The sequence below is a fragment of the Rousettus aegyptiacus genome, unplaced genomic scaffold, assembly GCF_014176215.1.
Source record: "Rousettus aegyptiacus isolate mRouAeg1 unplaced genomic scaffold, mRouAeg1.p scaffold_m13_p_1, whole genome shotgun sequence".
Lineage (NCBI taxonomy): Eukaryota > Metazoa > Chordata > Mammalia > Chiroptera > Pteropodidae > Rousettus > Rousettus aegyptiacus.
In genome coordinates this window covers 181172163-181197973 of record NW_023416284.1, presented here as the reverse complement: position 1 = coordinate 181197973, position 25811 = coordinate 181172163, and the positions used below count along the sequence as shown (strand labels likewise).

Sequence of the window (25811 nt, the reverse complement as noted above, 5' to 3'; positions counted from 1 at the left end):
GACCACCGACCGCGAGAACCTGAGTTCTTTAAGCATCTGCTTAACATGAAGAGGGAAGTCTGCCTTTGAGTTCAGCATGACATAGGACTGGAAACCATTTTAACTTTTTTAACAATTTCTAAATTCTTTCAAATTAAATATCATAACTTTTTTTAATTTCCCCTAAGATACAGTCAATGGTAAAAAAGGACTTTGCGTTTATTTTACTACTTTTCTATCCCCTGTAGTTTCCAACATAGTACTCAAAACCGTTTAGTGTTTTCCACAATAATATGTTTCACATACTAGAATGGTCATCACTGAAAGACTATAGCTCATTTAGTCAGTTAAATAAACTGAGCTGGACGACAGGGAGAACCAGGACGAAGAGGAGAATGGAGGTGGACGAGAAAGGGCAAAGGCAGCCTCGCGCAGAGCATGCCCTCGGCCGGAGACTCGGAGGCCTGGCTCCTGCCTGGCTACCAAGAGGTGGCCGCGCGTGACCTCATCCTGCTGAGACTAAGAACAAGGCTGATTTAGACTCTGTAAGGTCAACACGGTAACATATTTCAGGAAATTCAGTTGTGAAGAATAAAAAAGAACCAAAACAAAATAATGGAAATAAAGGGCTATGTGGAAAATACCAAAATATCAAACAGACATGTAAGCTTGTATGTTTCACTAATATCCAGCAGTACTAAATGGATGAATGGATTCAAGAAGTACAAAATGAAAGTGGAAGAGGATTCTCTGAAGAGAGACGGAGACGTCCAAACTTCAGTGCGCAGGGTCCCAAACGGCAAGCACCTGGGCCTGAGGACACAGTCACGATCTCAGGACAAGGGAGCTCATCTTCTTAAATAAATACACTGCCTGATAAACACGGAAACAAGTCCTGTGCTTTAATGAATAAAAAGTGTAGGTAAGCATATTTAATAAAAATGTAGCTAACTTTTAAGAATTTAATTCGAAGAAACAGAAAAAGATATTTGTTTTATACTGTCCTCCAACTGTGGATATGGACAAATTCATCTGGTTGTGTTCTCCAAACGAAAGCAGAAAAACCACTCTAATTTCACAAAAGCTGAAGGTTTCGTTTTCAAACCTACATCTATCACAAAAGAAAAAGTCATCTATCTAAGGCTCAATACCTTCACACACACATAATAAACTACTGATTTCAACATATTTCCAAATTATTTTTCTAACAGCAAACAAAAAATCACAAGGAAATGGAGATAAACACTGTTAACATATACTAAGATACAACATAATATATTTTATCTCTCCTTATTCATTATGCATCACAGAAAAGGAGGTAGGAAAAATGCCATATGGTACTGTCAGCCACTACATTTACAATTCATAATTAAAATGAGTTTTAGGACAGGCATTACACATAGGTGAAGTTATGTATTTAACACTTTCTTAGGATTTACTTAGCTCAGGCAAGATGGCATTCACACTTGTCGGAAATGTTATTAGTTCACATTCTGTCCAAGTAACTTAGTAATTTAATTACATCTCAAAACAAAGTCCAACATTATTTAGAGAAATTTTAAGAGAAAAGTCTAGCACCCTATAAATAAAATTCATAATGTCTGATACCCTATCAAAAATTACCAAAGAAACAGAAAAATATGACTCAAACCAGGGGAAAAATCAATAGAAACATACCAGAAATGACTCAAGCAGAACCTAGAGATGAAAAATTTCCTGAAATGAAAAATACTCTGGATGGGATTAAAACCAGATTAGACACAGAAGAAAAGATTGGTGAACTTGAAGACACAGCAACAGAAACCATATAAAATGAAACAGAGAGAAAAAGATTGAGAAACAAACATGAAAAAGAACAGAGCACCAGTAATCCATGGGGCAGTATCAAGTAGCATGACATGTGTGTTACTGGAGCCTAAAATGAGAAAAGGGAGACATGGAAAAGATCTCTGAACAAATAAGGGCTGCAATTTTTCCAAATCTGAAGAAAACCACAAGCTCACAGATCCAAGTAACTCAGCAAACTCCAAACAGAAGAACTATAAGCAAACTAACAGTTTCCGATTATGACATCAAAATCTTAAAAGCAGCTGGAGAAAAACAACCTAGTTTTGGAGCCTTAGCTGAAAAGCAATACATAATGGGGGCGGAGGGCGGGGGCGGGGGAGGGAGGGGAGAAATCAAGGAAAAGTTTATTCTTTCCTTAAAAGAAACATTTATACACAAAATCAGGGAAAAGAAATACTAGTGGTAAATTCAAAGGAACTTGCATCATTTCAATTAACTGACCAAAAGCATCCAAAACCTCATTTTCTATTAGCTCATGTGAGATGAGCTAATGTGGTCAGCTGACTGGTTCAGAGCATTTCCATGGATACCAATTATTTTGGATGAGGAAAGCAGTGCAAGATCTACATCAGCTGCCCTGAAACATATGCCTTACTTGTGTTTAAAAACATGCAAATGTGAAGCATCTTTCTGGTATTAAACTTCTCACAGCCAAATAAAACAATGTTTCACTCTTTTAACATAAAACTTTGCTAAAGTACTATTCACTTGACATAGAATTTGGTCTAAGAAAAGTATGTCTTGAATTCGACCCAAGGGAGTTTGGTGTCCTTTATAAATTAAAAAAAAAAAAAAAAAAACAAAACCATGTAAAACAAGAATTCAAGTTACTTGGGGTTAAATAGTTCTGCTCTGACATAGTAGGTAACCCACATAGGGACTAAAATAGCCCAGCTGTAAAATGATGAAGCTGAATTAGGTGAGTCTGAAAACATCTGTGGTTTTGCAAAAGCCCTTAAAATTAGCTTCATTAAAAGTTCTTTAGCAAAATCTTTAAAAACATTTACTCATGAAGTACAGTACCCATCTGCATAAGGTCCCCTCTACCACCCCCCTCCCCCATTAACCCATTCTCCATCATGTAAAACTCAAAGGGGGAGGGGCTTCTGCTATGGGGGGCGGGAAGGCAGGGAGGGAGAGGTAGGCAGATGGGGCGGATATTCCAGGTTTCTTTTTTAAGACCTTGTACAGTTTCCTGGGCCTGCAGTATACATCAAAGGACCTTTGCTAATTTTGAGCTTGCATGGTTGGTTCATACTGTAAGAGTCAATTAATCAGTAAGTTAGTTGATCTTTGTATCAGCCTATATATAGCTGAGCATTTATGAGCTAACCTCCAGGTGAGCTGTTGTTAAACCTCAAGCTTTTCCAACATTCACTATTTAACTTTTGCACTGATTCAGACTCACAAACCTAGTGAGTCTTGGTTACTTTTTCTTAAACAAGTAGCTATTTAATAAAAATAAAAATAAAAAATAATAAAATAAAATAAAATAAAATAAACTTCCTATGGAAATGAAAAAGAAACTATCCTCGCAACTAGACTTGCAGCTCCGTGAGAGCAGAGAGCCCATCTGTCTCTTTACCACCGGTCCCCTGGTGACTAGAACAGTGCCCAGTAACTACCTGCTGAATAAATGAACTTGTGAGGTAGGTAACTTCATCTTTGATAAAGTTATCTAAATTCTATTAAAATAAAATCACATTTAATTATTTAAAGAATGCCACTTCTTAAAGGCTACAAAAACTAAAGATTATTTACTTCTGATGATAATGTTAAGTGATACTGCGACCCTAGGTGCCAGAACGACTATCTACTGACCAAAGCAGCAGCAACGGGGCACGGAGCACAGAATAACGGTGTTGGAATCGGATTACCGTGCGCTGATTACCTACATTTCCAAGCTTATTAGTAAAAAGACAAGTTTTGACCAAATTATTTTGTTTGCCTGCAAACGCTTTCATTTATCAGAAGCCTTCTTATCAAATGTCACCAAAACTTGTAGTCAATGAGTTAATTTTAAAAATATATATTAAAAGCATTAAAAATTGAAAATACCAAAGTGGAAACATTTGTGGTGGCTGTTACCTTGGTGGCCACCAGGAGCCCCACCTCCAAGCAGTCACACCCTGTGAGTCACCTACTCTTTAATTGAGGGTGCCCCTGTGATCTGCCTTAACCAATGGAATGTAGCAAAAGCGACAATGGGCCAATTCCAGGCCCGAGCCTTAAGAAGGCCACTTCTGTACTCCAGGGGAAACTAGCCACCACCTAAGAAGTCCGACTGCACAGGGGCGGCCGCGGCCTTCAAAGGCCGCCCTAGCTGGGTGGGAAGGCCGCGTGCAGGAGAGCCCAGCCGGCCCGCAGTCTTGCTGAGCTGCCGGCCAGCACCGACGCGCCGGCCCACGCGTGGGGCTACTCTGGGCCTCCCAGGTGTCCGTGAGGCCGGCACCACCACGAGAGGCAGAAGAATCACTCAATGCCGTTAACAGGTGATAAATGGTGTTGAGGCCATTAAGCTTTGGTATGGTTTGTTCAATTATAACAGATAACCAAGCACATCTACAAAACTTCAATATTTTATTGTCCCTTAAGCCCATGAATGAGTATAAACCCATCATTACTTCAATGAGGGCCAGAGCCTTGCCTTTCAGTGAGAGTCCCTGAAAGAAGACAGAAGTTCGCTTTGTCACGAACACCACAACCAAAGAGCAACATCTGCAATCTCTACCGTTTCTTTAAAATAGAACGAGAATTTAAAGAATTTGTGGAGCAGTTTTTCAGTATATTTATGGTTTTTCTTCTTAAACTTTACAGTTCTCTCCTATACATAATTTGATGACAATTCTTTTTGTGAACTATGTTTAGACTTTGCAAAGTAGTCCAAATTAGTTTATATAAAAACTACAAGTCTTTTTTGCATTCACATTTCAAATATTTGTCTAACAGTTTACTAATTATGCAATTACAACTAAAATATACAATAGACCTAAACAGATTTAGGAACAAACCAGGAACTCTCTCAATAAGCGTATAGTTCAATTGGTGGGAATAGAAAATCATGGGCCTTCTAGAGAGTAGCCTCTTTGTCATAAGGTTTCATGATGCCGTGAGCATCAGCTGGATGTTTATAGAAGAAATGAAATGCACAAGGTCAGGTCTTAGAACAGGTCAGGTAGATGAGTAGTTAAGGCCTGCCTGACTTAGATCTTTTGGTAGAAGTCATTTATTTACTTCACTCATAGATTTATGCAAAACATACTTTGTCAGTCCTAAACTAAGAAAAACAAAAAGAATACATAAAGATAGAAATCAAATTAAAGAAAAATTATTCCAGATGGAAAAACTTTACTCATGATTAAAAATATAAATTATTATAAGCTGTTTAAAAAATATTTTCAGATGAAGGCTTTCAGAAAATAAACTTACAAAATTATGTAAACAAATGCAACAAAGACCTTTAAAGACTTCATGTTATTATTTGTCACTTTTGGTTAATCCGAAGACTACCTCAAAAGAACTAGAACAAAAAGAGAGAGGAAAATGCTTTGGGCATTTAAATACATAATCATGTTACAGATGAAAGACAAAATGTGATTATTTCTGTCAGTTCTGCACTTTTGCTCCAAACAGTTGAGTACTTAAAAGCAAGTGGACAAACAATAAGACATTTTTCAGGTGTACTTTCTTATTTTTATCAGGTCTAACACCTCCAAAAAAATATGTGAGCATATCTACACCACATCTTTATCCAGAGCCTGGCAAATCAACACTAGATAGTGTAACAGATTAGCAAGGGGACAATCAACATGGAATGAGGCCCTTCTTAGGTGCACCTGGGTGCACAGGGGGACGGATGCAGAGAGCACCCGGGGGGGGGGCGGGGTATGTCCCTGCAAAACGAGAAATGAAAATAAGCACCACTTCGGTCTCGTCGTGGAGTATTTCGCAATTAGATGCCAACGAAGAATATTTTAAAAAGCAACATAAAACAAAAAAGAGGATTCATTCAAAGTTTGTTTGAGGCTTAACTAAAAAGAACCACAGAGCTAAGGCAAGGAGACTTGGCAAATGGAAAGACGCATCAAAGCTGGCAGAAAACACAAAGGGTCTTATAATCCACTAAGTGCATGTAAAACATTGAAGAGATTATGAGAAACAAGAAAAATGCTTAAAACTTTAAAAGTAACAGTAAAGAACTTGATCTCCCTCTACCTACTCTTCCTACAAATGAGAAAATTTTTAAATTCTTTTAATTTTATTTGAATTTATTTGTGGGGGGAAAAAAAACACTATATCATGAATTACTTTCCTGTCATTCTTTGAACTCAAGTAACTGAAAAGCAACTTTCTGTAGGACACACATGAGCTGTTTGAATCTCCTGGGCTCAAATTCTCTTTTTTCCTAATTTGATTTTAAAAATAATTAACAAAAATATGCTTTATGACCCACATATACATTCAAAAGATGAACTCTGTTAGAAGAATAAATCTAGGGGACACAAGCATATGAGATATTCTCCCAGTGTTTTCAGTTAAAGAAATGGAAAGAAAAATGGCACAAGCCATCAGGACAGTTTGGACATTAACTCTCTCACCTCTGCTTTGACATCAGCACAAAAAAAACTCATCTACCTGGGAACCAGATCTTGGGTTCCTATGCCAGGCTCCAATGAAAGAACCTGGACTCCCCGGAAATTGGCTGACAGACCCCCGGACTGGAGCAAGGAAGACGGACCGCGAGCCTGGAGCACTCTCCAGTGCAGCAGGCAAGGAAGGGCTCAAAACCCAAAACACGAACCAATGTAGTATGTCAAAAGGACGTGGAGCAGAGTTCCCATTAGCCGAAGCTGGGACAATTTGAGCAACAAAATGAATGACACAGATCTGGGTTATAACCGTGAATCCATGAGTCTACACTGATACGAATGATTACTAAATAAACGGGAGCAGAGACGAATCTCCCGCGCAGAAAAAAGGCCCAGTAATTGATGTAGACGACCCCCCCTGGAGGCAGGGGGGTTTAACTCCCCGCCACCTAGCGTGGGCCGCGCTGGGAACGGCTTGCTTCAGAGCGCGGCGCTGGCGAAGGCGGAGAAACACACGCGCCTGCGCACTGGGGAACCGCGGCCAGCGCGCCTCGGCCAGCCGAGCCAGGGCGCCATGGCTAACAATGGCGGCGACAAGCCACGCTGAGAGCGTGCGCCCCTCGCATGATGCCCAGGACACTTCGCCTCTGTGGTCGCCTTCCCCAAACCCATAAGTCCTGGCAAACCATGATAAAAACAGCAGGCAAACCCGAAGTGAGGAACAGTCTACAAAACACATGACCGCCATGCCCTGAAACTCAAAAACAAAGTCTGAGCAACGGCCTGGAGGCGGCCAGGGAGACATGATGACCAAAGTGCTATGGCGCCGGGGATGGGATCTGGGAGCAGGAAAAGAATAAAATCTGAATAAAGTACAGAGTTTAGTAAATAATAATGTGTTAATACGGCTCCATTAGCTGCGACAAGTGTACATAGTAATGTTTAACGACAGGAGAAACTGGACGCAGGACACACGGAAGTTCCGCACTATCTTTGCAACTGTCTAAATCTAAAACTATTTCAAAATTAAAAGATTATTTTAAGAGTTAAATAATAGCATTATATGGAACAGTTCCATGACAATGTTGAATAAATTTGGTGTTACTATAACGCATAAAAGACAAAGAGTCAGAACTAAATGAAAACTGCAGTATTAATTATAAAATTAAGCGATTCTTTATCAATATAAGTAATGGCTGTGGCTTAAAAAAAAAAAATTTAATGGTAGGTAAAAAAATTCCATTTAAAACAGTGACTTCCAAGAAAAAAAAATGGCGTCGATGATGGAGGCTTTGTTCATCGCTCAAGCGAAGTCACCTGGGGCCTAGATGCCCTACAACTAGGGAGAGAGAGACATCGCCCCGCGACGGGAGGAGGCAGGAGGGGCCGAGGCCGCGAGGCCGCCCGGTCCCCGTCCCGGGGCGCAGTGGGGCAGAGGCGGGGGCAGCGGAGGCCGCAGGCGCCTCGTCCAGGGGCCGAGGCCGCGAGCGGACTTGCTCGGGGAGAGACCTGCTCCCCCGAGCACCAGCGCGGGGTCGGCCGCGCGGGGGGCCCCAGGGACTTACGGGGGGCTGCCGAGGGGTCGGCGTGAGGGCCGGAGGCGAGGCTCCCTCCCGGACGGACGCGCCGGCGGTGCCCACTGCTCCTCTGCTAAGTCCTCTCCGCTCCCAGTGTGGGGACCCAGCGCCGCCATAGCTGACACGTCGACAAACTGGACAATGGAGGTGGCTCCACCCAGAGGAGTCCCTGAAACCCCGCCTCCCCCAGCTCACAGCCCCACCCCAGCCACGTCCAGGCGGGTCCTCCGCAAGTCAGGTGCCCACTGCTGAGCAGCGCCAAGACTCACAGTGGTAGTAGAAACTGACCTCGGTTTCTGGAGTGGCCTCTCGAGGCAACTATAAGCACAGCACCTGTGGCTTGCTTGCTGAGTCTTAACAGGTGGCCCCAGAGGGGCACAGGGTGGGACTAAACTCAGCCTGCAGCTAAACCCTTCTCAGGCCTGTGCCACTGGACACCCACCTCACAAATGTACACTAATAAGACCAGGAGACTTAGGAGCTTTGCTTAGTACATAGAAAGAGACACAGAAAAGCCGCCAAAATGGAAAGACAAAGAAACAGAAACCATATGAGAGAACAGAATAGAGACCCAGGAATAACAGAGGCAAGCAATCTAACAGATGCAGAGTTCAAACACTGGTTATAAAGATGCTTAATGAACTTAAGGGAAAGTAGTTGAATTCAGTGAGAACTTTAACAAAGAGATAAAAACATAAACATGGAAATGGAAATTATAAAAAGGAACCAGTCAGAAATGAAGAACACGTCAGCTGAGATGAAGAGTATATTAGAGGGAAGAAACAGAGTGGATAAAGAAGAGGATCGAACCACCGATAGAGAGGATGGGGAAGCCAAGGACACGCAATCTGAATGGCAAGAAAAGAAGCCAAGACTATGACAGTAATTTAATGAGCCTATGGGACAAAATGAAATGTAAAAATATCTATGTCACTGGGGTACCTGAAGAAAAACAAGACACTGAAGAGCTTTTGAAATTATGATGGAAAACTTCCCTCTCCTAGTGAAAGAAATAGACGTACAACTCCAGGAAACTCAGAGTCCTAAGAAAGATGAACCCAAAGAGGCCCACACCAAGGCACATCATAATTAAAATGCCAAAGGTTAAATACAAAGGTACAATTTTAAAAGCAGCAAGAGAAAAGCAGTTAGTTACCTACAAGGGAGCACCCATAAGACTGGCAGCTGATTTCTCAAAAAAAAACTATGCAGGACAGAAGGGCTTGGCACAAAATATTAGACATGATGAAAACCCAGGATCTATGACCAAGAATACTTTATCCAGCAAAGCTATCATTTATAGAGTTAAAGGACAGATAAAGAACTTCCCAGACAAAAATAAGCTAAAGGAATGTCTGACACCAAGCCAGTATTACAGGAAATGTTGGAGGGATTTCTTTAAAAAGAAAAAAATATGTATCAAAAACAGGAATAAAGAATGGCAACAATTACATTCCTATCAACAAGTACCTCAAATAGAAAAGAATTACATGCTCCAACCAAGATAGGGAGGCTGAATGGATAAGAAAACAAGACCCCTACATATGCTGCTTACAAGAGACTAGACTCGCTTCAGATTAAAAGACACACAGAGTCTAAAATGAAAGGGATGGAAAAAGATATTGCTGTGATGGACCTAGAGGGTATTGCGCTGAATGGAATAAGTCAGACAGAAAAATACACATATTGCATGATTTCACATTCATGTAGAATGTAAAGAACAAACAACAGGAGAAGTGGAAATAAACTCAGAGAGAGAGAGAGAGAATATTTTGAGGGCCACTAGATGGGAGGGGGTTTAGGGGGATGGCAGAAAAAAAAAAGGCAAAGGGATTAAGAGGTACAAGTGAACAGTCGCAGAATAGACATGGAGATGCAGAGTGCAACATGAGGAAGACTGGTAATAATGTAATAAATATATGAGGAAAACGGGATGCAAGATTTAGTGGAGTGATCGCTGTGCAAGTTATGTGGATCTCTGATCACGAGGCTGTACAACTGAAACTGGTATATTGTATGCCAACTATACCTGAAAAAACTCATTGAATTGTACAATGTAAATAGAAGCAACTAATTGTCTATTATATTTCAATAAAGCCAGGAAAAATGAATGCTAAAATAAAAGTGACTTCCAGAACTGGGGTATGCAGCAGATTCCTGTTTATGTTTTTAATCGGCTGTATAATTTGTCACATAGCGATGAGCAATTTTCATTGTAACTGTGCTCGCCAGCGTCAGGCACTGCGTGCTGCCCACCTGCCAGGCGCCGCGCTGGATACCACACGTGATGTCATCTACCCTCGGCGGAGCCTCATGGCACCATTTAAGGACGGATTCTTTGCCCACAAGGCCAACTCTGGTCCGTAATGAGAGGTTCTCATTACCAATACCTATAGCTCCATACTAGGTGCTTGATTAGGCACCTTACCAATGTTATCCCGTTTTCTCTTCCCAACGTCCCCTCAGATACTCTCACAATCCTCCGGTGACAAAGCAGGAACAAGAGCTGCAAAGGGCACTTGTGTGCTCCGCTGGCCAGTGTCTGGGCCGCGACCAGAGGCCTGGTCCAGCCCCAAGGGCCCGCCGGCCCCACCTTCAGCTCGCCACCACTCCCAAGTCGCCGTGACGTCTGTCCTCCCGAGGGGCAGGCACAGGGCCTACTCCCCCTGTGGAGTGGGGGCCCTACCAGCTGGGAGGCAGTTTGGAGGTCTAGTACCCTGGTCGCCTCTAGGGCTCACATCTTTGTTGAAGTCTTCTAACCACTAAGTCTAAACTTCCTCACCTTTAATAACGGTGTTGACCTGCGTAAGACAGCGAGCCTAAATCCAGCCAGTGGGACCCAGCTCGGCTACAATTTAAAAGAGAAAAAAAGAAAAAAAGCACGAGGATTTTGCCTGGCTTACTTATTTCTGAATATCGTATAAAAACGGTCGAACTCCAATCCTCTCTCCCTCAGGAAGCTACTCGCCTCCCTGGCCAAGTATCAGAACTACGCCCCACCTTCCCAGGAACCCCAACTTGCCGTTCCTCTAACAGAGCATCCTCACACCAGGCTGCTGCTTCCCTTCATTCGACAAGGGCCCTACGGACCAGTGCTGCGCTAGGAGTGGAGGAAAAACGCCCTACTGAACAAGAGCATTCCCATTCCCGCCCGCTGAAGACTGCAGTCTGTAGAAAGAACTAGGTGTGCAGCATGTGAGGGCACACCGAGTGTTTCTAGCGAGTTCTGAATTATGCTGGGAAGGAAGACTGCAAAGCACACCCACAGACGGGATCGAGCTTTGAGCATCGGATGGTGACAAACTCCTGTGAAGAAGGGACATTTCAACAGGAAGCAGGAGGGGAAAGAGTCTGGGAGAGAAGCGTCAGAGACCGGACAGCATGCGGCTCGTCTGAGAAACCCGAAGGCCCTGCGACCTCGAGCAGAGTGAACGGGCGCGCCGGAGGAGCGGGCAGCCCCGCCTCCACTGTGCCCTTCGTCCTAAGGAGAAAGGGAAGCCAGGGAGGGCATTAAGCCGGGGAGGGACGTGCGTGCAACCACCTTCCTCTCCAAAGCGTTTACCATATCGCCCGACACTAGCAGACAGGCACACAGGTATACACAATTTCCTAACACTACCTTGACTTTTTCATACACAAAGCTTCTCAACTATTCCATCTTACAATCAACCTAAACGGCTATTCTGTCTATACTATTCAACAAACAAGTTCACCTGCCGAGAGCCAACAGAGGAAAAAGAACTGTTCACTTGAGAGGAGAACTGCCTTTAGGAATTATGAAATCCTTAAAAATGGCAAGTGAATATAAGAAGGAAAACACTACCCAAAATCAAAGATGCATTGAAAGATACACACACACAAAGTTTATCTCATGAAAAACATAACTTTCTTCTAATTAAAAACCATGTAAACTGGGAAAATTTAAATGGGTCTAAAAAAATTTAGAAGAAAAAATAAAAGTTATTTTTAATTTCATAGTTGTCTTTACCAAGAACATAATTGGTGACTGTGGCTGAATACCGGGGCCAGCATGAAATTTACTGGAATGTGGGCCTAAAGTCCTGTATCCCAAACACAAACGCCACGTACGGTTTCAGAAAAGAAGCGTCTCAGCGTATAATTAAATGCAACATGTACAAAATACAGGGAACGTACAAAAGTAGTTAAAGTATAGAAACTGCATTACTTTAGATCTCGATCATGGGGACTATGAGTCCCCAAATGTAAATTTTTATACACATTTTTCAAAGTCAAGAGTCCTCCAGACTCCCTATAAAAGTGGTTAATTAACATAACAATTAGTAACACAGCTAACTTAGCAATATTCAGGAAAATCTTTAAATGGTTCATAATCAAGGCTATAACTAAATACAATAAAAGCAAAGCCTTTGGGGGAAAAAATGGTTTTAAGCAAACATAGAACAACATGGTTTGATAAATGAAGGAAAGAAGAATGTTTCGTGTAATACTAGAAGTGTGAAAGCAGAAAAAAGAAACATTTTAAGATTAAAGTTATTTGAAAGACTGACAACATGGGTAGAAACTGGAAGAACAAGAGATTTAAGCAGAGATTTTTCCAGTGACAGTTTCTTTGTGTTTATCCTTCTTGGGGCTCACTGAACTTTTTGAATCTATGGGTTTAGTGTTCATCAAATCTGAAACATTTACAGTCATTATTGCTTAAAATATTTTTCAGTTTCTCCCTTTCTTTCCTCTCTAAGGAGGTTGAATTACACATATGCTATTTGGTATTATCAGATATGTCATTGATGTCTTTTATATTTTTGTCTGGTCTGTGTAGTCTTGTACTATATTTTTCATAGTTTTACTGCTATTTCCACAAGGTCAATAATTTTTTTCCTACAGTGTCATATCTTTTGATAATCCTATCCAGTGTATTTGTCATTTCTGAGACTGTATTTTTCATGTGCAGAAGTTCCATTTGTGTCCTTTTTTACATCTTTTATTTTTCTCCAATATACATGTTCTCCTTTAAATATTTGAACATAATTGTAACTATTTTGATAATTCTTCTACTTCCATCATTTTTTGACATTTCTGGGATTGTTTCTACTGACTGATTTTTCTCCTGGTTATGGGGTCATCTCTTCCTGCTTATTGGCATGTCTAGTAATTTTTATTAGATGTTGGACATTGTGGTTTATTTGTTGAGTATCTGGATTTCACCATCTTCTTTTAAAGAGTACTGGTCTTTGTCTTTTTGTAGGCTGTTAAGTTATTTCCAGTTCCATTTTATCCTTTCGAGACTTGTTTCCAAGCTTGGTACGGCAATCCCAAGCATGCCTTTACTCTAGGAACAGCTGAGCCCACTACTCAGATGTGACCCTTCCACCTATCGAACGCCCCAAGTGGACAACACAACAAAGACTTTGCACTTTGACCAATGAGGGCTCAAATGCCTCTCAGCCCCATGTGAGCTCTGAGAACCTTCCAGCTCACAGCTCCCCACTGGCTCTTTGCTTAATCTTGTGGGATTTCTATCCTATGCAAGTGCATCCTGAATTCAAAGACTCAAGGAAACCTTAGGCAGATTTCTGGCTCTTTTTCTACATCACGCCTTCCTCTCCAAACTCTGCCCTCAACTTCCAACTGCCTCAGCCTCCCTGAACTCCAACCTGCCTCCTTGATTCAGCAAGACCACTCTGGTTTGCCTGGGATTCTCCTCCCTGTGCCACCGTCTGGAGAAGGCTTCCAGGCAGAAAGCCAGGGTAATCACAGAGCTCATGTTGTTTGTATACCTTGCACTTCATGAAAATTAAAAACTTTGATGCATCAAAGGACACTCTCAAAAAAGTGAAAAAGACAACCTACGGAATAGGAGAAAATATCTGCAAATGACATATCCAGTTAGGGACTTGTATCAAAAATATATAAAGAACTCTTACAATTCAATAAAAAAAACTTTTTTTAAAAAATAAGACAAATAACCCAATTAAAAATGGGGGGAAAAAATCTGAATAGCTACTTATCCAAAGAGGATATACAAATGGCCAAAAAGCACCTGAAAAGATGCTCACCATCATTAAGAAAATGCAAACCAAAACTATGAGATAGTACTTGACACCCATTAGGATGGTTATAAAAAAATCAGAAAATAAGTGTGAGCAGGAAGTGCACAACGCCCGCCTCTCACATGCTGTTGGCAGGAATGTCAGATGGAGCAGCCGCGCTGAGAAACATGCTCCGGAAATTACACTCTCGGGTACATGTGCAAGAAAGATGACAACGTATGTCCACACAAACACCTGAGCACAATGTTCACAGCAGCATTACTCGTAACGCCAAATGGCAGAAACAACTCAATGCCTATCAAGTGAGGAGCAGATAAACAAAATGTATGTAGCATTACCCATTAAATGTAATATCATTCAGCCATATAAAGGAATAAAGTTCTGACACATGGTACGACACGAATGAAACTTGAAAATATTATGCTAATTTAAAAGTCAGTCACAAAAGACCACACGTGATATGGTTCAATTTATATTAAATGTTCAGAATAGGCAAATACATGGAAAGCGCGAGTAGATTAGCGGCTGCTTAGGATGGGGGGGGACGGGTGTTGAGGGGCAACAGCCAAAATGTACAGGACTTCCTTTCCAGGTGACTAAAATGTTCTGAAGTTGACTGTGGTGACGGCTGCACGTGTCTGGGAATGTACTAAAGCAACTGATCCGCGCACTCGAAATGGGCGAATTGTATGGTATATAAATTATAACTCAACGAAGTTATTTTTTCTCTCTTTTTTTTGAGGGAACAACACAATATAAACTGGGACTCTCTTAATGTGCAGAAAACTATTTAAAAAAAAAAAAGCAAACAGAGGTGAGATCCCTACTCATATAGTTCTCTTCCCCCGCAGTGTAAATTCTGACTCCAGTTAGAGTACTTTCTGATTCCCTAGAGATGCGATGCTTTTGGGAGTCCAGAACTCAAACATGTATACTTTAAGGTTAGTATATTTCCACTAGAGCAGTCCTCAAAAAAAAAGTAACTTATTCTTATTTCAAACTAAAGTAATGGACTTCGAATTAAAAAATTAATTTGAAAAGGCAGTAGCAAAGGAGAATTTGAAAGGAAGGCAATCCTCTATCGAATGAGGGGAACGTCATGGCGGGGTCTGCATTCGCTCACTCAGACACCAGAGGCAGCCCCCAGGGACGCGAACGGGCTTAGAAGCCTGCATGAGACACCTTAGACGGGGCTCTCCTTTGTCTTTCATCGGTTCACTCACTCTCAGAAAATACGAGCAAATGGAAAGCAAACGAAGGACCAAGCACCAGGAAACTTAATGAACCCGGATCAGCCACTGATAGTTCATTAGATTAACTCATTAATTCCATCGACAGATATTTATTCAGTACCTACTATGTGCATGGCTACTAGAACAAGATTTACAGTGATGTATAACCATAAAAACCCACATAATGAGCTCTTTATGGCTTACAGTGTTATGTAAGCTATGAGACTTTCTGGTATTTTCCCAAAAAATAGGTCTGAAATTATTTTCCCTTAATTTCATGTGTTGGACTTTCTAGCTTTAAATGGAAGAAAATTTAAAAGAAAAGCTATAGCTATTTGAATGTTTAAAACTCCAATATATATATATATATAAATTAAAAGTTAAACTAGAGAAAAACACTGTCCTTAATTTTTAAAAGACTCATTAAAACTGGCAAGAAAAAAAACCCAAGATACCGAAAGGAAAATAAGCAAGGAATACAAAAAGATAATTCACAAAAATTTAAATAGCAATAAAACATGAAAATGGTCCCACCTATGGTAGTAACCAGGCACTCAAATCAAAACTAGATAACCGTCTCTGGCTTTGAAATTAGCAAAGACTTTTTGTAATACTCAAAACGAGAAAGAGAATACATAGTAAGGTAAACACTATTTGTGACCTATATGTTTGTCTAATCTTTCCAGCGAGAAATGTTTAACAACAGATATTAAAACTCTTAAAAAGTGTTCAAACTCCTTTCAAATTCTACTTTCAGGAAAAGATTTTGCCAGAGCAGCCAGAGGAGCAGACAGAGTTGTGTACAATCTAGAATAGTAAGAAACTGGTAATAACTTAAATGATTTACGGTATGACATGAGATATGATGGAGCCATTTACAAATGTTTTAAAATGTTTACTCACATGGCAAAAGCTCACAATTTGTTAAGATAATATATCAAGCCCACCTCAGTCTGAAGGGACCTCTTCCCATCCTGTATAATTTACTTGGCAATTAATCATCCTTGTGATAACTCTTACTGTTATAGTAAACCATCCTTCACCACCTCCTTTCACATTTATGCCTAAGGGGATAGCACATAAAACAGAGAACCACCGACTCTGAAGTGTAACAAACACAGATGAGTTCTAGCTCCAGGTATTCTGAACTAATACATCTCTTAACAACTCACTTTCCTCATCTGGAGAATGCACGTCAATTTTACAAGTTCACTGTGACCATTATATAAAACATGTCATACCATCTGAAGGATGGCACAAGGGTAGACGACATACATAAACTTATTACCATTTCTGCACCAGACCATGAATTATGATGTTTCCATTATCTTATCTCTTCTCCTTAACTAGATTATAAATTCTTTGAAGACATGTTTTATATTATGCTTATATATAATAAAAATCATCATCTGCCTGGGAGGGTATTCACAAAAGAAGTGCCATTTGAAATGACTCTGATAGAAAAGAGAGGAACGGGTAATTGACAAACAGGAACCAATCTACGCAAAAGCAAGAAGGTGAGCAAGGATACAGCCTGCTCACGAACTGGGAAGGTGTTCAGTGTGGATGGAGACTTAAATTCTAAGAGGCAAGGGGTTCAGCAGGTCTACCTGGCGTGGACCTCAAGCTTAAAGGAGCCTCAAAACTGGCTCCTGTTGAGTGGTAAATCTGTGTTCAGATACAGTATGAGATCTCTTTACAAATGTGACTTTAAGAGAAACTCGCGGCCCCCTTAATTCTAGCTAAATCTCAGGGTGTGGAGATCTACTAAGAAAGCTCCCTGGACCTAACCAACTGTCTCAGAGAGAGGGCCTGGTCACCAAGCAGAGCCCACGTCTTATTTATCCGTCGCTGGAGGCCCAGGGCCTGGGCTTAGCACTGCCTGGCACGTGGTATGCACTTAATCGTAGAGTGAGCGCAAAGGAAATAAATTAATGGTACAGGAGGCTTAATGGGCGAATGGGATGAAGCAGTGAGCCACTACCGACCACCGGTCAGGACATTGAAGGTTGAGTTTTTAAATTTCACTCACACGGGATAATGAATATCCCTTTTTAATAGTCATTTCTTAATACATGCATATTCCTCGGTTTTCTATTAAATTACACCTAGATATTCAAAGAGTCAGGTAAAACTTTCTAAGAGCTTCTTTTACAAAGCATGAGCGCAGTTCTGGGTTGAAGCATCATGGCAAATGTTTCCGATGCTGCCAGGAGTATCTTCCCCTGATGTCCTGCTTCTTCAGATACGTGAGTTGGGAAACACAGAACTGTATGAAGAAAGCAACAAAAATCTCACCACCACTCAAAACAGTTGTTAATTACACACACATGCACACACATACAGCAGGGGAGGATAAGTTACCTTTTTTTTTTTTTTTTGAAAACTGCTCTATAGGAAAAAAATTTAAATGCGTTTTAGTGTTTTAGAGAAAAAATAAATTACTTAAGGTACTCATATATTCCAACGCCAATTTTTCTCACAAACTAATCCTAAATTTTAAAGTCGCCTTTATAATTTTTGTGTCTTGAGGATAAACAACTACAAGAACAACCTTGAGAGACAAAGATAAGAGGCATTCTTACTCCCGCTATTTTCAAGGAAAGACTCTTTGGATCCCAGCCTTGCCTAGTTTCTTCAAAAGCCTTCTGGTCATTTAGCATTACAAGCTCTGCGGCTGTTTGACTCAATCTCAAGAGACAAGGGACAAAGTACAACAGTATCTTTTTTTATTTGGTAGAGCCATGTTTTTTCGAAGTGAGGGTCACAACCCATTTAAGGGTAATTCAATCAATTTAATGGGTCGCAATGAGCATTTTTTTTAATAGAACAGAATAAGAATTATCAGAATACTACTACATATTGCAAGGTCAAACACTGTTTCATAAATTTTTATTTCAGTTATGCGGCACACAAGTACTGTTGTAAAACATATTTCTTACGGCAGATCACAAAACGGTCAGTTTCAATATCACTACCACAGAAGAGAAACTGCAATCTTATGCCTGCTTCGGCTAAAGACTGAGCACAGCAAAGAACAGGCTGTCTAAACAGGTTTGAGCATTGGCTCCTCTTTATTTGTAAACTTGAAATAAAGTTTTATGAGGAAAAAAAGGTTGTGTGCAGTGGGAGTTTCGGGGAGACTTCAGGGTGGTTTTTTGGCATTTATTTTTCCGTAAACGAACCTTCCATCACTGCTCTACCCTGTCGGCCTAATTAATCCAGAAAACACAGCATCCCGCAGCTGGTCGTATGGGCCTGCGCAGGCGCGGGGCTAGGAGTCTGGCGGCCGAAGCACCTTCAGCCACCTTCAGCCGGGACAGGAACCAGGGAAGCGCAGCGTGACACGTGACGCAGAGAAAGGGAAGCAGCAACCTGCAGACCTGGATCCTGGGCTGCGACCCTGGGGGCGCTGCAGCCTCTCCAGGCCAGTTCTGTCAACTCTAAAATAAAAGGCGTGGCGCAGAGCATCTCTCAGTTCCCCTCCAGCTCTGAAGCCCTGCGGGGCTGTGAGCAGCGGCCAGCCAGTCAGACTAAATGAAAGTTAAGAGTCCTCCAGTCCGTAAGACTGCATTAGTAAGTGCTTTAATTCCTTATCAGAATGAAACTAAATACTTACACATTCAAAAAATTAATTCTAAATATTTTGTGAGAAAATCAAGTTATACCTGCATTTTAATGTTCCGTAGAATTTTAATGGCACCATAAAAATAATGCATGTATTAAATTTTCTTTCAAAATACTCCCACTGAAAGATTACAAAGGTTGACAATTTCAACGATTTTTCAAGATAAACTAGCTGTCCTCTAATGAGCCTATTCGGAACATTCTAAGGTTCAGCAGTGTTCTCAAATACCCCGCTCAGTGGGAAAAAACTCCGCGAAAAACATCAATCTGATCAGCTTTGACACTTAGTACCCACCTTTCTCCACAGAAGAGAAGGTTTACTTCTGTGAAATGACGCTGAAATGAAATCCACTTATGAAACGCTTTTGACAGAATGCCTAACATATTCTTAATAGCTTTCCCTTCTACTTTATAAACATTTGGCATCCGTATGATCCATGAGACTAATACCTTTACTGATGTCTGCAAAATATAACGAATGGTCTTACAGTTCCAAAACAAATTTCCATTTTGCCTACACTGTTAGCAAATAAATATCTAAAGGCAAATTTCACTCTATTACATGAGTGTGAGGTATGTGGGAAATAAAAGAATGTATCTTCCACACCTACTTTCCAGAGGAATAATGTTCCCTTTAAAATACGGTGGCTTCGAATATGCCCCTTAAAAAGGGATAAGCATTTTAACATAACAGACAAGTTGAGAATACAGTTAGAGATTCTAAATAATAGCGCTATTAATATAAAAGACCACCATAAAGTGAGCCCTTTGTTACTGCTGATATTATTTTTAACCTACGATTCTGTTATCCAGGATGAAAAAAAAAATAATTAAAGAAAACCAGCTGGATATAAGCAGCTCAGACAGATCATAGATACTAAAAATAAATTTTTAAAAAGAAAATTTAAGTTATTTAAAAATTTTGCAACAATATTCTCTTTGTATAACATAAGGAATCTCATCAATTTCAATTTTAGTAACAATTCAAAGTAATTCAAAACAATTTTTAATAGCTGCACAAAATTCTAAATTTTATGACAAATTCAGAAAAACTACATATCATGATCTTTTTTGAACACAATAATCACAAGTGTCAAAATGCATTTTATGAAAGCACCAGCCACTGACACCTTTGCCACACCTTTTTCAGAAACCATGACAGAGTCTTAGGGTGCGGAGAGGGGTGCAGAAGGTGGACTACAGGAAGGGTAGGGACAGTTAGGCGATCTGAGATTCACCATTAGTAAAAATCTACCATTCAGGATTTTTAAAATGTATTTAAAGAGCAAGGATATACTATACCTCAAAGGAAAGCAGGGAAAGCAAGGTTTGTCATAAACTAATTAAAGAAAGACTGAAGATGAAAAACAAACATATAACCCAACTGAGGAAAGTCAGTGACGGGGGAGGGGAGGGGGTGGGGGCAGAGCAGCCTGTGTGGAGCCTAAAGAAATGAAATCCTCAGGGTGAGGCTCTACACACAGGCCTCTCCTCCTAAAAGCAGCGGTATGCTTGACAAGGATGCAAGCCAACCTCCCTGGTGTGTGAACATCAGTCAGGAATTTCAACTAATTTCATCTAATTCCCCTTGCTGACGTACTGCTTACCAATCAAACTCTTAATTACACTTTGGCTTTCTAGAGGCAAGAAAGCACCCTGACCCGCCAGGTGCAGACAAAGTTGAGTGGGAGCTGAGACACAGCACCGAGACCTTGCCTGTGGCGCCTGCCAAGAAAACGCCAATCACAAAGCCCCACAGCACTCGCCCGCCAAACTCCTTCTCTGACATCCCTTCTTTTTTCCGCATTAAACAATTTCCAATGACCTAGTGATTGACAACATGAAAGCGTCTTTAAAAAGAACACATACCACCTGGTCAAGTGAGAAGACTAAGAAAACAGAACGCCATGAGTAAAAAGATAATCACTGAAGAATGAGGAATTAAGTAACAGGAAGTTATTAAGGCAAATGTATCCAGCAAGCAGTCAGGACCTATATCCCCGCATTTCTGTAGAGCTCAGGACAAGATTTACGAGACACCAAGAGACCGTAGTGAAGGAAGAAGCAGCTTCTAGCAATATGACGATTAAAGGGACCACAAAGTCCTCCTAGAGTGACAAGCATCCCCATTTCAGAACACGAGGGACCTTCTCCCATCACTGCAGCCTCCTGGGACTGCTGTTGCACGGTCCCACTTCTCTGCCAGGAGCCCTCCCATGCACCCATGGGATCTACCCTTGTAAGGGTCTCGAGCCTCGCCCACCACTGAGGAGGCCCCAAAGGTCTGCGGCTGCACCGTAAGGTGGATTTCCCTGGGACGAACAGGTGACATCCAGTGTGGAGACTGAAAGCAGCAGGCTCAAAAGGGACATGCAAGTTGAAAGATGAAATTGCCAAGGAGGGGACATTCAAGCACTTTTTGTAGTGAAACCCTGTTTTTTTCAAATGAACTTACAAGAACCGTATTATATAAACAGTAGATAAAATCACTGGATAAAAAGAGTTACTTCTAAGTTCATATAACAAGTACTTTATGAGGTCAATAAATGAGAACAATGAGGCTATTTTTAACCATATATATTTTTATTTTATTTATTTATTTTTTTAGGCAAGGTAAACTTTGGTTGACCTCACAGATTGCAAGGACAATCCCTTATTTTTGTATTTTTTACACCTACAGCATCTGGTCTTCCTAGGTGGTCTCCCATCCAAGTACTAACCAGGCCTGACCCTGCTTAGCTTCCGAGATCAGCTGGGATCAGGCTTGTTCAGGGTGGCACGGCCGTAGACTTTACACACATATTTTGAATGAGCTTACAGTAGGTACGAATAGTCTTTTATCGGCCTTAATATCCACGTTAAGTGTAGTGTCAAGAAATCACAAAAGTAAATTGTTCCAAATTAGTTTTAATAGCTCTCCTTGCAATTACAGGATCTCCTACGACTGACCCAGAAGCTTGAAAAATAAATTATAAGGAATGTTTATTTCTAAGTTGAATCACCAACAATAACAACTGTTACCCTTATCCTTAATCTTTATCAAAAATAAGGACAAGTAGCCGCCACGTAAAACTGTAATAGAGGACTATCACCTATTTGTTTTGTGTTCCTCGGTCATTGCATAACTCTCGCGTCAGCATGCACCGAGCAGATGTGCTGGGCTGGCACCTGCCGCAGCGGTACACTGGCCAACATGTGCAGGCCTGCACTCTACAAAAAACCTGTGCATTAGAACAGCCTTCCTAATCAATGACGCACTGACACAAAGTAGGTAAACAAAGACGGCAGATGAAGCCTTATTCTTGTTTGTCCCCAAAATAGTTAACCTGGCAGCACATACACCACGTTAGTAGTCTCCGATGTGTTAAAATGTGGCATCTAGCACATTTTGAATGTGCATGTTGAGATTTTTAAAAGTGGTTAAAAATGTAAATAAGAGAAATGCAAATGAACAGCAGCAGAACCCTTGATGCATCTTTTACTGATGATTTACAGTAAGTCTGTCAGTGGTCAGCTCTGTGTATCGAAGAGGCAGTGGTAACAAGGAGTGTATATAAGAGAAAATAACAGCTTTGTCAAGTAATCTGTGTTACAGATTAGCTGTTGTATAATTAACTGCAATGTTGCTAAGAAAAATATTTCCGAGATCTTCTTGTTCCGTACACTGCTGTTCACTTAAAGTTGGATGAAGCCCATTATTCTGACCTATTTTTATTTTAACAAAGACAGAAACCTGGCTGAAAAATCGAGGTTTCTTTTAATCATTGGAGAAACAGTCTTTTTTACAGCACAGCCCCCTTCCCCCTGCCCTTTTTACTTTTACCTAAGAAAGTTCACATCTATTTTATCCCAAATTGTAATTATACAGAATTATAACTTCTGACCCGCCCATCTGGATAATGAAATCACACCTCTTCTTCACGGGGGTTAAGGGCATGGAACGTGCAGCTGGATCTGCGCTCACTGCTAGCTGTGAAACCTCAGACCAGAGACTTAACCTCTGTGCCTCAGCTTCCTCATCTGCCACAGATAAATAACAGGACTTGCCTCACGGCATTATTATAAGGATTAAATGGGTTAAGAGAAGCAAAGAAAATGGCATATTTTAAGCATCTGGTCAATGTTCGTTACTATTTTTTTAAAAAAACTTAAAGGAGTCAAATGTTCAGGGACTGAATCCACTAACAAATTGAATAAGCTGACACAACTCCTATAAATGGCAGATGTATTTAAAAGGAAATAAATGAATTCTTATCACACCATGTACCATTATTTAGAGAAGTTGTTCCTTAAAAGTCCACCGACATGTCTGAGAAGTATCTCAGAATTAAGGAAAATGAAAAACGACTTTCTTCACAGCTTATAAAAATGAAACAAATCTGTTTAGGCTGACTGGTCATGACAAGCAAGAAAGGGACTCCTATCATCTACCTAACTGCAGCCGCAGAATCTGTTTAAAATGTCTTTAGGCAGGAAAAAGAAGAGGACAGTCTGCTGCCTGGTTCCTGGGACTCAGAGCAGGACAGTGAGAAGCAGGAGGAGCTGTGGAAGCGTTTTCATTACAGGGGGCCAAGGGAGCAGCAGTTTGCAAGTTACTCCAGGACGCGAAGGCCGGAGTGAGAGGACATTTGAACATAAAAACGTTGGCATGTAAGAAGAGGGAAATTACTCAGTTACGGCAAGTTTGCTCTCCCGGTCCAAAAAAAAAAAAAAAAATGACATTAAGCTAACTGACAGCGTCCCAAAGGGACAAAATACAACAAATGCTTTGGGTACCAAAGTTCCCTCTTAGAGCTTCCTGCGGTAGCGAAGTTTTAGACAAATCAGTCCTTTCCTTTACGTGCACGTGTGAGCCACGACCTGCACAATGCCACCCGTGAGGCCGGCAGAGGGCCCTCAGAAAGGGCGGCCGGCCCGCCGGTCTGCAGGGTCGCCGTGCAGCGTCTCACCCGAGGGCCAGCGGGCACCGCGCGGGGGGCCACGGCGCGCGTCTGCTTCCCAGGTCTCCTCCCTCACTCCAACGGGGGCGGGGAGGAGGGCGCATTTGCCCTCAGTGATGGTGGGAGCAGTTTCGGCGCGGCGCCCTTAGCCCAGCTGGCGGCGGGGCGGGCTCCCGCAGGGCCCGGCGGGGGGGTGGAGGGTGGGGGGAAAGGTCCCCGCGTCCCGCGCGCGCGGCGCCGCTGCAGGGGCTGGCCCTGGGCCGGGGTCCCCCCGGCACACCCAGCCGCGGAGCCCTGGGTCCCAGCGCTGCACCCCGCCCTCCGGCCCGGCCGCCGAGCCTGGATGCTGCCCTCAGCACCTGGCGGGAAGCGGGGGCCCCCACGCCCCCTCGGCCCCAGACCGAGCTGCGGCCGGGCCGGGCCCCGCCGCCCGCGCCGGGCCGGCTGCGGCCGCCCCACTCACCTCGCCGCGCGGCAGCGCTCGGGCTCAGGTTTCGCCGGCGGCGGCGGCGGCGGCGGCGGCTCCTCCATGGCGGCGGCGGGGCTGACGGCAAAGGCGGGCGGGGGCACCAGCTCGGCGGCGGCGGCGGCTTCTCTCATCCGTGCACGGAGCTCTGCATGGCCGTGGAGGGCGAGCGGCTGCAGCGGGGCGCGGGCGACGGCGCCCCGGGATGCGGGAGTGACTCGGCTCCGCCTCCGCCCCTAGCCCGCCGCGGGAGCCGCTCGCGCCCCGGCCATCTTGGAAACGGCAACCGGCCAGCGCCGGGCTACGGCGGGCGGCGAGGGACAAGCTTCCCAGGGCGGCGGCGCCGGTTCGGCCGCGCACGAGCGGGGGGCGGGGCGGAGGGCGTGGCCAGCGGCGGGGGCGACCCCGGCGGCGCGGCGCCCTGGGTCCCGCGGCGGTCAACGCCTCCGAAGTGCTTTGTCAACTTTGGCAAGTGAGTCACCGCCCAAGGTGATGCCATCCTCGGAAACAGGGTTAGATGGAACGCAAACGCTCACGAGGCTCAGGCGGGCGAGGAGGCTTTGGGGGACCTGTGAGTCTAGGGGCGGGGATTTGGGGGTCCACTCCGATGAAGGCGCGCTCTTCGACAGACACGGAAAACGCAGGTTTCTGCGGCCGCAGAAACAAAGGCTGGGAACGCGGAACGCGAAAGCCACCCTCCTCTCCCCTGGGCACAAGGGACGCCGAGCGAGCCCTCGGACCGCGGCACCGCGTCGTGGGGCGCTGATCTGCCCCAGGGCTGGCGTGCTGCTACGCTGACGGAAAAAAAAGGAAAGAAAAACACGTTCTGCAGATTATTTCAGAGATCCAGAAATACTACCGAAATTCCCACTGCATCGGTGTACTCAGCACTTGCGGCTTCGCAGTTTTAAGTTGCAAATATTTGCAGAATTTGTCATGGGGTGAAGTCCAGAGTTAATTCGAAGACAGCATCATTTAAGATTACGTATATTCCATTCAAATGTGCTGGGTTTTTAGACCCCATTCGGTTGAGCTTGAATATGTAAAAGACGCGTTTTGAACAAATGTTGATAAGAAAACTGGCAGAGAGAAAAAAACGTAAATATGATTACAAAGACCAGTTGTGAAATTCGCTGTTACAGAAATTTATCTATTTTCTTTACCATTATAGCCTGTGTTATGCATACAACGTGCTACTGCTGAATTTCAGAATTGACATTCATTCTATTCAACAGCATTCATTTCACAAATATTAATTAAATCCACGTATGTGGATTAAATCCACTAGATGCTAGGGATACATCGGTGAGAAAAACGGACCAGTCTTTTTCCAGTGGCACTAACATCCTGGTTAAGTAAAGGGAAGAGAGAGGAAATAAAACAAATAATCAAGTAAATATATAGCATATCAGCTAGTGATGATAACTGCTCTAGAGAACAGTCAGCCTGGAAAGGAGTTGGAGAGGGGAATGCTGTCTCACATAGACTGGTGGGAGGAAAATGATTTGGTCAGACAACTAT

At 42.6% G+C, this 25811-nt stretch overlaps 1 protein-coding gene and 1 pseudogene across 9 annotated transcripts in view; both read right to left on the bottom strand.

The window, feature by feature from the left end:
- The window catches only part of MAP3K4 (mitogen-activated protein kinase kinase kinase 4), an 84343-nt gene extending 59775 nt beyond the window's left edge, over positions 1-24568 (bottom strand). For 4 of the 9 annotated variants that reach the window (XM_036223439.1, XM_036223440.1, XM_036223441.1 and 1 more), the window contains exon 1: positions 24288-24566. In XM_036223439.1, the coding sequence (XP_036079332.1) occupies positions 24288-24424 (137 nt within the window). In that variant the 5' untranslated portion in view covers positions 24425-24566. Of the gene's footprint in view, positions 1-24287 lie in introns of all 9 variants that reach the window. The other 5 variants (XM_036223453.1, XM_036223442.1, XM_036223447.1 and 2 more) reach the window with 2 other exon arrangements.
- On the bottom strand, positions 21556-21674 carry LOC118606753 (annotated as a pseudogene).
- Positions 24569-25811: the final 1243 nt, after the last annotated feature.